The sequence below is a fragment of the Thermobia domestica genome, chromosome 7, assembly GCF_964235325.1.
Source record: "Thermobia domestica chromosome 7, izTheDome1.hap1.1, whole genome shotgun sequence".
In the NCBI taxonomy this organism is placed as follows: Eukaryota; Metazoa; Arthropoda; class Insecta; order Zygentoma; family Lepismatidae; genus Thermobia; species Thermobia domestica.
Genome location: NC_137460.1, coordinates 149,945,316 through 149,957,518, shown reverse-complemented (window position 1 = coordinate 149,957,518; position 12,203 = coordinate 149,945,316). Strand labels below are relative to the sequence as shown.

The following is a 12,203-nucleotide window of genomic DNA, read 5'->3' as shown; positions in this document are numbered from 1 at the left end:
TACTTCCTTTTTCAATATTGAATTTACATAGCTTCTAAGTCTACCCCAGTTTCACAATGTGAAATGCAACTCACTTGTTTAATTTTAAGAAAGTGTAAGTTTCCCCTTCAAACTGGTTGCATTCATCTGGAGCGGTCATAAAGCAACCATGTCACATTTGACATATAGACTAAAGAAAAGTTTATAAGAAATAATTACGTGTTATTGAATACATTTTCATTTGAATTCGAACTGAGGATTATTTACCCAAATTTGTAAATGTAGTATTATCTTGGGTTTGTAGTGTTTGAGCTAAACGACTATATTTGTAATCTTTAGTTTCAGAGAATTCTTCTGAAATTGTTCTCTTTTCTTATCGTTTCTTTCAACCACTATGCCGACGATTTGTACCTTAGTTAATAAGGGTGCAAATCACTAGTTGCTGAACAGAGAAATTTCTTTAAAAACATCGACACCATCAGAAATACCAAGTGCTGAAATATGCAACATATTTACCAAAGAAGTTTAGACTTATTAGGGACTACAAAGTTTACTGGAGGGACGTAAAGAGAATTTGCAGGGTATGTTCTAAAATATAAGAAGCAATTAGCAATTATGCGAATACTGATGTTTGGTGAATTGGTTTGGATGTGAAGTACGGAAGATTTTGTTTCGAAAACTTGCATCTACAGCAAAGCTTGAATATGTTCCTTAACATCTGAAGTTCTTGTAAGAATATTGACATCCAATTTTTCCTGGCAATAACCTACAGTGAGTAATGGTGTCTCATTTTATATTTAGCAATGGAATGTTTATTTGTGGAAAATCTTTCTCATATTCATGCTCAAGCATAAACACCACAAACAATGAAAGGTCAATAACACAACTGATTATTTTTTCAATCTCTTTCTGTTTTTCTTAGTAGTGTTTACAACCAGTGTTAACGAATGTAAACAACAAGAGTACCTTTAGATTTAATTGAAATCTCAACATGGTTAACGAAGGATTGCCATATTTTAAGGAAACTCAAATAATTTGGCTATAAATCAAACAATAATTATTACATTTAAGCATCAACAATAAGACGACATAATATTGGCTTACTCAGCCTTCTAGTATCTTAAGTTAACTTCAGAAAAAATATTTTAAAAATTTAAAGAAATTTATAAAAGAGAACGTCGCAGAATGAATATGAATTTTTGTTCTGAAATCTGTAGATTACAGGTTTTAATCCTGTGTGTGGTCGTTCCACCGACTTTCATTCAAAGTCTTCACTCAGCTCAACTAGATAAGAAATGGAATGATCTTTTAACGTAAGTCTCGGTCAATTTCTTCCCGTAAATTTTATTTACATTTGACCAGAGGTCTATCTGTAACTTCCTTAAATAAATAATAATAAAATGCTTTATTAATGTAAATAAAGTATATTATGCATAGTTAAATGTAAAGTATTGTGTTTTTATGTAAATACAGTATATAAATTGAGAAATGCTTGAATGTTTATGGTAAAAAGTTTCTGCACAATAATTTAAATTACAAATATACAGTTGGCAAAAGTAAGTGTATATTTGTTTAGTTTAATGTCTCATAATTTTGGACGGAGGCTAAAGGAGACAATAATGACGAAATGAAGGAAATGGTGGGACTAGAAAAGTGGGAGAAACTGAAATAACTCCGAGAATACTCAAGCACACCCACTTGGCGCGAGCTGGAATTCAACCAGTATGTGGTTCATTCCAAATTAATCTTTTATTTTTCTCCACGGAAATAAATGAAGTGTGGAAAGTGTCCTGTGGTACAAAGGACCATGATTCTTTTTTCAGGCCATTTGAGATTGTTAGGATCTGGAAGTGAGGTTATGATTAACGTTTACGGGATTTTCATTTGTCTCTAAAAGACAGAATGATTAAGCATTGGACTAAATTTTACTAAAATCTTGACGATATTGGAAGTTGAAATCAAAGATGTAGTTTCACAGTAAAAATTATCCTAGAGGTAAAAAAAAGTACTGTAATTCATGTTACGTTGACAGTTTTGGATGAACCCTTGAGATGATTCGTTGAAGTTACTCAACCCAAAGATTAATTTAGCACAAAAGAATACTAGCTGGAGGTCCTCTGTCGACTTCGTGACGCTGAACAATGCAAAAAAATCAAATCTGTGGGCAAAGAAACTTGTAACTGCATCACAGTTCACCCGTCCTTTCTTCGAATGTGTTTCAGATTTTCCTGAGTAAGGGCAACATTCCTATGGTCCTTTAGACTTCCTAACTGTTTTGATGGCTTTTTATCTCAGACTTTCTCCAGGCAAAAATGTATCTGAAATGGACCTTATTCGAATCATGAGAAGATCTTATGTGAAATATTGAGGTCTAGCTATGCTCCACTCCCAGAAAGACTTTCAGAAATTCTATCAAGCATGCACGTGACTACTATAAAGGGAATTAAAGGAATCAGATATCCAAATGAGTATTTGGCCTGGCCTGTAACCTGGAAAAAATGGTTACGAAATCAATTATTTCCTAATATTGGTACTCTACATAGATGCTATTACCAGACAAAAATCGGCTACCGAAATGTTTGGGGAAAGTTAAAACAATGTTGATTTAAATAGGAGTTGAGACTTAACCATTTTCACCATTTTATGATATATATATATATATATATATATATATATATATATATATATATATATATATATATATATATATATATATATATATATATATATATATACTTGAGAAATGTTTTCTACACAATATTATTTTTAAACCAAAAGGTGGTTTAAAATTAGATCTGCTAGGAATACAATACAACGCAGTAATTTAAAAAATGAAATAAAATCTTCAGTTTTACGTCCCACGGTTATGTCGGTTAGGCTAAAGGAGGCGGTGATTATGAGAAATGAATGAAATGGTGGAATAAATAAACTGGGAGGAAATGGGAGAACTCCGAGAAAACCCACGAGCACGGTGTTTGTCCACCACAAAGTCCACATGGCGCGAGCTGGGATCGAACCAGGGACCCCAAGCACTAGAGGTGAACGCTCTACCACTGAGCCACCGCGCCCCCACGCAGTAATTAGTTTTTAATAGCAATTGGTTTCTGCTTTATTATTATGTGACTAATCAGCAATTTTAATACAATGAAACTTACTTAGTTGTTTATATTATACTCAATTTTAATAGTATGCGTAGTCCCATAAGTCCTGTTGGAGTTTGACAGCTTTCTGCACAAATATAATAATTTTAGTGAAATAAATAGTAATAACATTATTATGTAAAAATCTTTAAAAACATTTATAGTTTACAACTTGATTTGTTATCTCTAAAGCATAAAACAAACAATTAAGTCTTACAATTCAGAATTACTATATATAAAATACTTCGGTCTACATAATCTCTTGTAGTGTAACATATAAGTAAATAAGTAAAAAATATGTTTGAACGTTTTTTGTTTCTTCTGATGATATTTTAAAAGAACCTCAGTAATTTAATATTGATTAACTAAGAAACTGTGTTGAATGTCAATTTCTGCTGATTGGATTAAATAATAAAAACTAACTCTATTTCCTCAAAACTGCCTTTCAATGCAGTGGTTGCTATTTTTAAATGACAGTTTTTTTTTTTTTTTTTTTAGATAGATTGAACTTATTTCTTGAATGATGGACAAGGGCACAATGAGATATTTTGTTGCTTAGCGTCGAAAGTTTCAATAAGTAAACGTATCTTATAATCCCTCTACAGACGAGAAGCCAACAATGTGAGAGAACAATTGGTCTCTATCTTCAATAATAATTTATACGCCCTTTGAACACGTTTGAAGTTATAGACTCAGCTGTTGCGTTCATACAGTTTGGTATATACCGGTACTTATTTTTTAACATGCAGTGGAATACCTGTGTGTATAGTTTTGCTTAAGGTTTTCATCTAACAATGAGATTATCCTACTATTAAAGTGATATTCAAAATTTTGGAATCACTATTTTTTTTTAAATCCAAAACATCCTATTTCCATCAGGGTTTGAATGTGCATCAGGTGCACCGAAAGCGATTGTGTTAGCCATGATATTAAGACAGGAAATTTGATTAAAATGATCTTTTTGGAACATTTTAAATTCAATGGCTGAACGTTTTGGTATCGATTAAAGTGCAATCAGAAACAATATTAAGTATAGGTTGGAGTTATCACTTCTCACACCTCCAACTTAATTTTATTTTTCATTCTACATACCAGAACATCAATACTGCTCTTATCACTACCTTTCCTTCACTTTTTTATTTTCCTTTGGCGTGGAAGGTTCGATTCCCAGCGAGGGTTCATGTGGTTCGGATCCCACATTAAGCTGTAGGTCCACGTCCCACACAGCCTCGCTGCTGACAGGTACGCTAAAATCAAAAATCATATCATATCATATCACTTTGTTAATTTTTAATGAACAGCGCAAAGAGAATGAAGAATATCGGAAATTCAGAAAGTGTAATAATAATAATAATAATAATAATAATGTTTATTTCTGTGCCATGAACAGCCTAACGGCAAAAATACAGCACTTTATCAGACAATATAAACACATATTACATACAATGTAAGCTATATACTGAAACAATAAAACATAATATAATAATAATAATAATAATAATAATAATAATAATAATAATAATAATAATAATAATAATAATAATAATACATTAAAATCCAGAAATATATGGGAATCAGTTTGTCATCAAAATTGTCGGGTGCATTACAGCAAATGAAAGGTCTTGAAAACAACTATTACAAAAATGAAAATGAAATCTTTGAGTTTTACGTCCCACGGTTATGCCGGCTAGGCGAAAGGAGACGGCTAAGATTAGGAATGAAATGGTGGGATGAAGAAAGTGGGAGGAAACGGGAGAACTTCGAGAAAACCCACGTGTTTGTCCACCACAAAGTTCACTTGGCGCGAGCTGGGATCGAACCAGGGACCCCATGCACAGAGGTGATCACAACTATTACAAGTGTAGTTACATAAGGGAATATGTATGTCAATGTTATAGAAAGACAGACGACAATCGCTATTATCTGTTAGTTACTCATGTAACTTGCTAGATACACAAATAACAATTTCTTCCAATAAAATAAAAATGGTCAATTATTATTGTTAACGAACAACATACTTTCGATTTTCGAAAGTTGGAAAGTTTGATTTTCCCGTAAACTATCTACGTAAGTCTATAGACATTTTGTTAAATTCGAATTGATCTACTGGCTGATTATACAGTGTGTGTGTCTCAAAAGTCATGAAATATATATATATTAAATATTTATTAACAAGATCTGTACAAAGAGTTTATATTCTTCAAAGTACTGTCTATGAACATCTAAACATTTTTTCTGCCGACTCCCCCCATGCCCGGTACGCCCTTTCGAAGGCCTCGACAGGAATCTTTTAAAGCTTTGTCACAACCACTTGGATAGCTTCAATGCTGTGAAAACGGCGTACTTTGAGAACTTTTTTGATCTTGGGGAACAAAGAGAACTCGGCCGGATTGAGATCGCGAGTGTAGGGTGGCTGCGGCAGCGGTGCCACGTTATGCGTCGCCAAGAACTCCCGGTTGCGCATAGACGTTTGGCTGGGTGCATTGTTATGATGCAAAAGCCAGGTAGCGGCGATGTCTTTTGGCACGCGGTTGACTCTTTTCTACAGCAGTTCATGAGTTTCTACAGCGTTTTTGTCGAGTTTTGTGCAGACTGTGTCGAGTGTGTCAGTATCCGCCATGACCTGGTCTCAAAACAGAGATGGACTAAATCAGCTATCCTCACGCCATCGATCCTCTGGGTACATTGGCCTAAGGTGCACTGCAAAGCTGAGGGTCTCGCCCAGATAAATCAATACGCCCGAACGTACTGCGACAGCAGCAAATAATATATTTCATGACTTTTTAGACACTTCTTTGTAAGTCTTATCTTTGGAAAATAATTTACTGAAATAGAAATTAAAATTTAAGAGTTAATAACAATTTTAAGCTATTGTACTATGTTTCACCGTACACCTTGCAGTTCACCGTACTATGTTTTGTTATTATGCTAGTATCTTAATGAAAAATTTGACGATACGGTATACTTCAGTATCATTTTTAACTCAGTAAGTGTCATAGTTCTCGCACAGCATCTATTTGTAGGTTTACAAATTAATTCGTTTTCCACCATTTTCTCGAAAACTACGCATAAGATTTTACATTCAAGCGTATCATTTTGTTCAGCTCAATGAGACTTATTGACTGGTATGCCTTATCTTTGGACATTATTTCGTTAAATGCTAATAATGTTGTAGAATATTATCACCAGGGGACTCAAGGAAGACTGATCTATTCTTTCCTTTAATAATGCTCTCAGTAGATCATTTGGTTTTGTTTGTGTACAAACTATTTTATTTTCCAAGATAGTGTTTTCCACTTCGGGAAAATATGTAGGATAACGGAACGATTATGGCAATGTTTGAAGGCTCCAATCTGGCAATTGTTGTGTGAAGTTAAGAAATTTCCGAAAGACCTCATTTAAAGTAACTAAGTAAGTAACATTGAGGTTCACATCAATACAACAGCAATGATAAACACATACTATAAAAGTTGATATTGTGCTGCCAAAATGTCTTGAGCCGTGGCAAAAATGAGAACTAAAGCTCACACCCTCACACACCCTCGCGTTGAGCCAATAAGGGTTCAGCTGTTGCTAAGCGAGAGAAAGTGAGTGGAATTTCTTCAGATGATAGCAGCGCTTGCAACGGAAGACTACTATCCATTTCATAAAGATAGGCCCCTGACTTCGTGGTTCTGCCATGACGTTCAGTCAAAACTTATATTGCATTATCGTAACTCGTTGAAATTGCTGGAATGTTGTCTTTTCAATACTTAAGACATACAAATTTTCTTTGTACTATGTAGTGAGAAAAAATAAAAATTAATGAAAAAGTGCGTATTTTTTCGTACTTTTTTGGTAGATCAATGTTTATAGGACTATATCTCAGAAAAGAGATCACGTGAAATAATTTCCTGTGCACAATATGTAGATGCATCCATTAACTGTAAGTTGTGAAAAATTCAATTTTCATCACTTGATACTTTTTGTGTAATTAAAACAAATGTACGACGTTCTGATCTCCTTTACCATGGTAGGTAGAGAAACGTACAAAACACTGTTCGAAAATTTGGAAGTCTAGTGTTCCAAATATTTGAAACTATTAACAAAAAAAGGTTTAGTTGGTAGAGTATTTATTTTTTTTTAAATTTACTTCAACATATTCTCTGAGTTAAGCGGTGAGCCATGTTGCAGCCCAATCTTTAAATTCCCCGCGCTTATATGAAGGTACAGCATACAATAAGTGGAAGTGCGGCACCGCTGTCGTACAGTGTTGTCGCGTTCAGGAAGCCTGTAGCGCGAAGCCTACTTCATAAAGAATGTAATCGGAAAAAGTATTTATTATAATCTTTCATAATATAATAATAATAATAATAATAATAATAATAATGCATTACACATCTCAATGTAATCAAAATAAAACGTTGAAGTAAAACATCCAAAAACTCATCTCTTAATCTATTACTTCATTCACTTTCGTAATGGGTTTGTTGACTCATCGCTGCTCCTGTTATCTTCCTGAACACTTATTAATAATGGCTCCATTTCTACCTCAAGATCTATCAGTATACACACTTTCCATCTTAGGAACATGTTAAAGGTTAAAAAGAAATGTAGCCTTGGCAATCACGTGTTCACCCAAGTTCTGCGATCAATTCCGCTGCCGAATGTACAGTAACACAGAATGGGTCCTTTGTTTTCTTTCAACGAAAGAAAACAATGCAATGAGTAGCTGACGAGGGCTATATTTGCGTTAATCACGTCGCACTGATTACGTCTTCAACACTTCCCTTCGTTTCGTAGGTGTCAAAAACTTACACACGCATATATATATATATATATATATATATATATATATATATATATATATATATATATATGGATATTCCTTTACGAGCGGCGGTATTACAAAAAGAAGAGGCAAAATTTTTAGCGATAATGAAATTGTAGAACTGATTAATGACTCCGACTCAGACAGTTATGAGTTAGTAATGAATAGTAATGACATTGATTATTTTGTGCTCAGTGGCGTATTCGGGAGTGAACAAGGTAGTAACTCGGTTTCAAGTGAACCTGAGGCTGCGCCGGGAAAGAGAGAAAAAAACGTGTCGTTCCTATTCAGACAAATTCTGATGTAGCTTGGAGCGATAAAATTCAAGTAAACGCAAAACCCCTGTTTAGTGGTGTCCCGGGAATTGATCAAAATGCTGGGCTATCTACAGAGTATTCCGCATATAAAGTGTTTCAGCTATTTTTACCGATGAAGTTTTATAGTAAAAAAAAGTTAAGTTGATTTCGAATTGAACGTCCTGTTCAGCAGTGAGGCTATATGAGACGCGGACCTACTAATAAACGTGGAATCCAAACTACAAGTACGTAGCATCCGCAAGGTGGAAGGGAGTTTTTAATAAATGTTAGCGTTTATTGCAGGAATGCAAATGACCACTTGCCCGGGGCGTGTGGTTCATCGGTGCGGGCGAGTATTAAATATCATATGAAAGTTAAGTGAATTATTTTTATAATGTGATGTGGGCTAGTAACTTTTTTCTTAAGCGAGTAAACTTTTGTTGCTTATTTGCATCCCTGGTTTATTGCCTGATATATAAAGTTGGACTTTGCGTGGGAAAGTGATTCGAAATGTACAACACTAAAGAGAAATACTGGGACTCCTAGATCTGAAAACAGATTTTCTGTGAAGTGGAAACTCAATATTACATATCAACTAAGGTTGTGTCGTATAATAAAGTTTGTGCTTGTATTTGTTTCTGTGCAAGTGTATTTTGTACTGCGTGCAGTAAGTGAAAAACACAAAAAACAACAAATTTTCGAGGACCATCACATGCAAATCCAAACAAAATAAGAGTTCGCTTTTCAAATTTTGAACACTTGGCACATTTACTGTATATCCTGTTAATTTCTAAGAAATTGGTTCAAAATCTGTGGAGACATAAAATTTTAAAAATATCTAAAAAGTGCCGGACAGTGTGCATGACAAGTTTAAATACCCGTCCGGCTGAGAGTGTATAGCGCCAGGAAAATGTGGCAACGTAACACTCCGTATAAACTGCGATAGGAAAGGGCGCAAAGCTGAGAAAATCATAATGTCATATTTGTGATTGTTTATCTTTTAAAACAAGTCAAAACAGTTTGGTTGAAAAAGCTACTTTAAGATTTTTCTGAAAGTTTTTCAGATTGTAAATACACCGCAGCAATTCAGAGATAACGATGTCTCACTTTTTACTGAATAACAAGAAAATTACTACGTGTTGAGTAATGAAATTTTCAGAACTTACAGGTAATATATGCATCTACATATCGTGCACAGGAAATTATTTCATGTTGTATCCTTTCCGAGATATAGTCCTATAAACATTGATTTACCAAAAAGGTACGAAAAAATATGCACTTCTTCATTAATTTCTATTTTTTTTCTCACTACACAGTACAAAGAAAATTTGTATGTCTTAAGTATTGAAAAGACAACATTCCAACAATTCCAACGAGGTACGACAACGTAATATAAGTTTTGACTGGACGTCACGGCAGCACCGCCAAGTCAGGGGCCTATCTTTATGAAATGGACAGTAGGGATCAAGTCAACGTGGTATAATAATAGTGTTCGGCACAAATTGTATGAAATGAAAACTACAAGTCTTGAACATTATAATTGTGAATAATATGATACACTGTTTACTATGTTATTATTTCCTTTCAGGTGTAACTGCAATTAACTAACCGCAATCCTGGAAGGCACTGAAGAGGTGAAAATGTATAACGCTACAATAGATAGTAAGTATTTACAGTCATGCTCTTCTCAAAGTTATTTTGGATAGATTAGATTTTGTCTTTTCATAGTACTTTGTTTGATTTTGGTAAACAAGAAAAACTAGTTCCTTAGTTAAACCACAGAAAAACCAAATAAACAATAACTATTTTGACAATGAAATGCAAAAAATTCGAGAATTTCATAGAAGTACTGTTTAGATGGCGCTAGTGTAGTGACGAATAACAATAGAGTTATAAAAAGAAAAATAAGTTTCGTTTCACATTGTGACAATTGCGGATCTATAAACTTTCAAAAATATAAAAATAATAACTTCAATAATTTTTGTCAGCCAAAAAAACTGGAGGCTAGGTCTCCCCCGGCCCCAGGCTAGATTCACCACTTCATTGTGAAAGTACGGTAGACTTTGAAACTATGGGGATTCAATATCGAAACCGGAACTGATAGATATATGACTTCCTGTTGCAACAGGAGAAAGAGGTCGGAAATGGAACCCGTTCTTCAGACACTGAATCACCATATATATATATTAGTGGTGGGCACAAAAACCGATTTTTCGGTTTTCGGATTTTGAAAATTTTCAAAAAACCGGTTTCGGGTTTTCACCGAAACCGGTTTCGGTTTTCTTCAAAACCGCTTCGGTTTTCACCAAAACCGGTTCGGTTTTTCAGCTGATCCGGTTTCGGTTTTCTTCAAAACCGATTCCGTTTTTTTTTTTCAAAATTTGTTCTATTTCTGACCAGAATAGTGTTTCGTTGTTCTCCGGAAACCGAATCCATTTCCACAGAAATAGTTTTATGTGTTTTCGAAGAGATTTCACCGAAACCAGTTCCGGTGAAAACCGAACCGATTTTTGAAGAAAACCGAAACCGGTTTCGGTGAAAAACCGAGCCGGTTTTGGAGAAAACCGAAATGTCGGTTTTTCGGGTTTCGGTTTTTATAAAAACCGGTTTTGCCCATCCCTAATATATATATATATATATATATATATATATATATATATATATATATATATATATATATATAATAAGACTACCTTACCGTTATTGCTCTAAGATTATCAGAACTGAGACCGGAAGTTCTAGTAGATTTCTACAGTTAAGATTTCACAAGAAAAAGAAATAAAATGAAATCTTGCAGCTTAATAACGTCTCACGATTATGCGCTTTAGGCTAAGGAAGATGAATGATTAAGGCAAGTGATGAAAGTATCGGTGGAATAAAAATATAGTAGTAGGAAACGGGAGTACCCTGAGAAAACTCTCAGACACGATGTTGTCCACTATAAACTTATTTGGCCGGTGATTAAACCAGGGACCCGACGTACTATGTTGTAACACTGAGCCACTGTGCCCGCCCAACATTAAAAGCGATTTTGCTAGAGATATAAAGGAAGAAAATAGAACGCATTCTTGCGACACAAATCCATATTTAAAAGCAGCTTGTCGCTATATATTAGCGTTTTTTCCTCTACAACAGTGTTGAAACCGGAAGTCTGGCTTGGACTTCTACCACTTCCGGTTTGTATAAGGGAATAGGGACGAAGATCAAATTTATTCTCGGGATGCTGAACGCATATTGAAAAGCAATTTCTCGTTATTTTACTACTTTTGTATTAAGGAGAACAATATGAAAACTTGAAGCGGAAGTAGATCCTTCCCAGTTTCAGTTTTAGTAGAGAGATAGCAGTAAAAACAGAACCTCTTCTTCTAGAGCCTTCGTGGCTAAGCGGTTAGCGACTTTAGCGTGAGAGACCCTTGTTCGATTTCCGGCGGGAGCTCATGTGCTTCGGATTCCATGTTAATCAGTAAGTCCACGTCTCATATAGCCTCGCTGCTGAACGGGACGTTAAACTCAAAATCAACTCAACTCAAGTCAACTCAAGAACCTCTTCTTAGAACGAAATAGTAAGTTCATCATAATATAAAGGAGGGGCGGCTAGTAACGGAAGTTACACGGTCAAAAATTTCCAAGTTTTATCGCCTCAACCTAAGGAAAAAAAATTTAACTCATATACTATTTGTTGCATACAACAATTAGAACATTAGGTAACTTTTCTTCCCTTACTGAGCAATGATTTTTTTTAATCGGCTTGACTTCTATCAGGAACCTCCTATAGTTTAAAGAGTTCAACGCCCTAAAATCTTGCTCGGATAAAAAACTCATGTCATACCCACGGACTGAAACTTAATTATAATAAACCTTCCCTAGTTAACCTCAAAATCATAACCTTGTTATGAAAATACTTTCTCCTTTCCCAAATTTAATTTGAAAAAATGTAAGCAACATCAACCGTCAAACATTAGACCATTTCATGTTAGA

At 34.5% G+C, this 12,203-nt stretch overlaps 1 protein-coding gene across 1 annotated transcript in view; it reads left to right on the top strand.

Moving 5' to 3' along the window:
* The window catches only part of LOC145690485 (uncharacterized), a 250,213-nt gene that overhangs the window by 68,707 nt on the left and 169,303 nt on the right, over positions 1-12,203 (top strand). The window contains exon 2 of the mRNA XM_081765408.1: positions 9,814-9,887. Coding sequence (XP_081621534.1) covers positions 9,866-9,887 — 22 coding nt within the window. The 5' untranslated portion in view covers positions 9,814-9,865. The remainder of the gene's footprint in view (positions 1-9,813; positions 9,888-12,203) is intronic.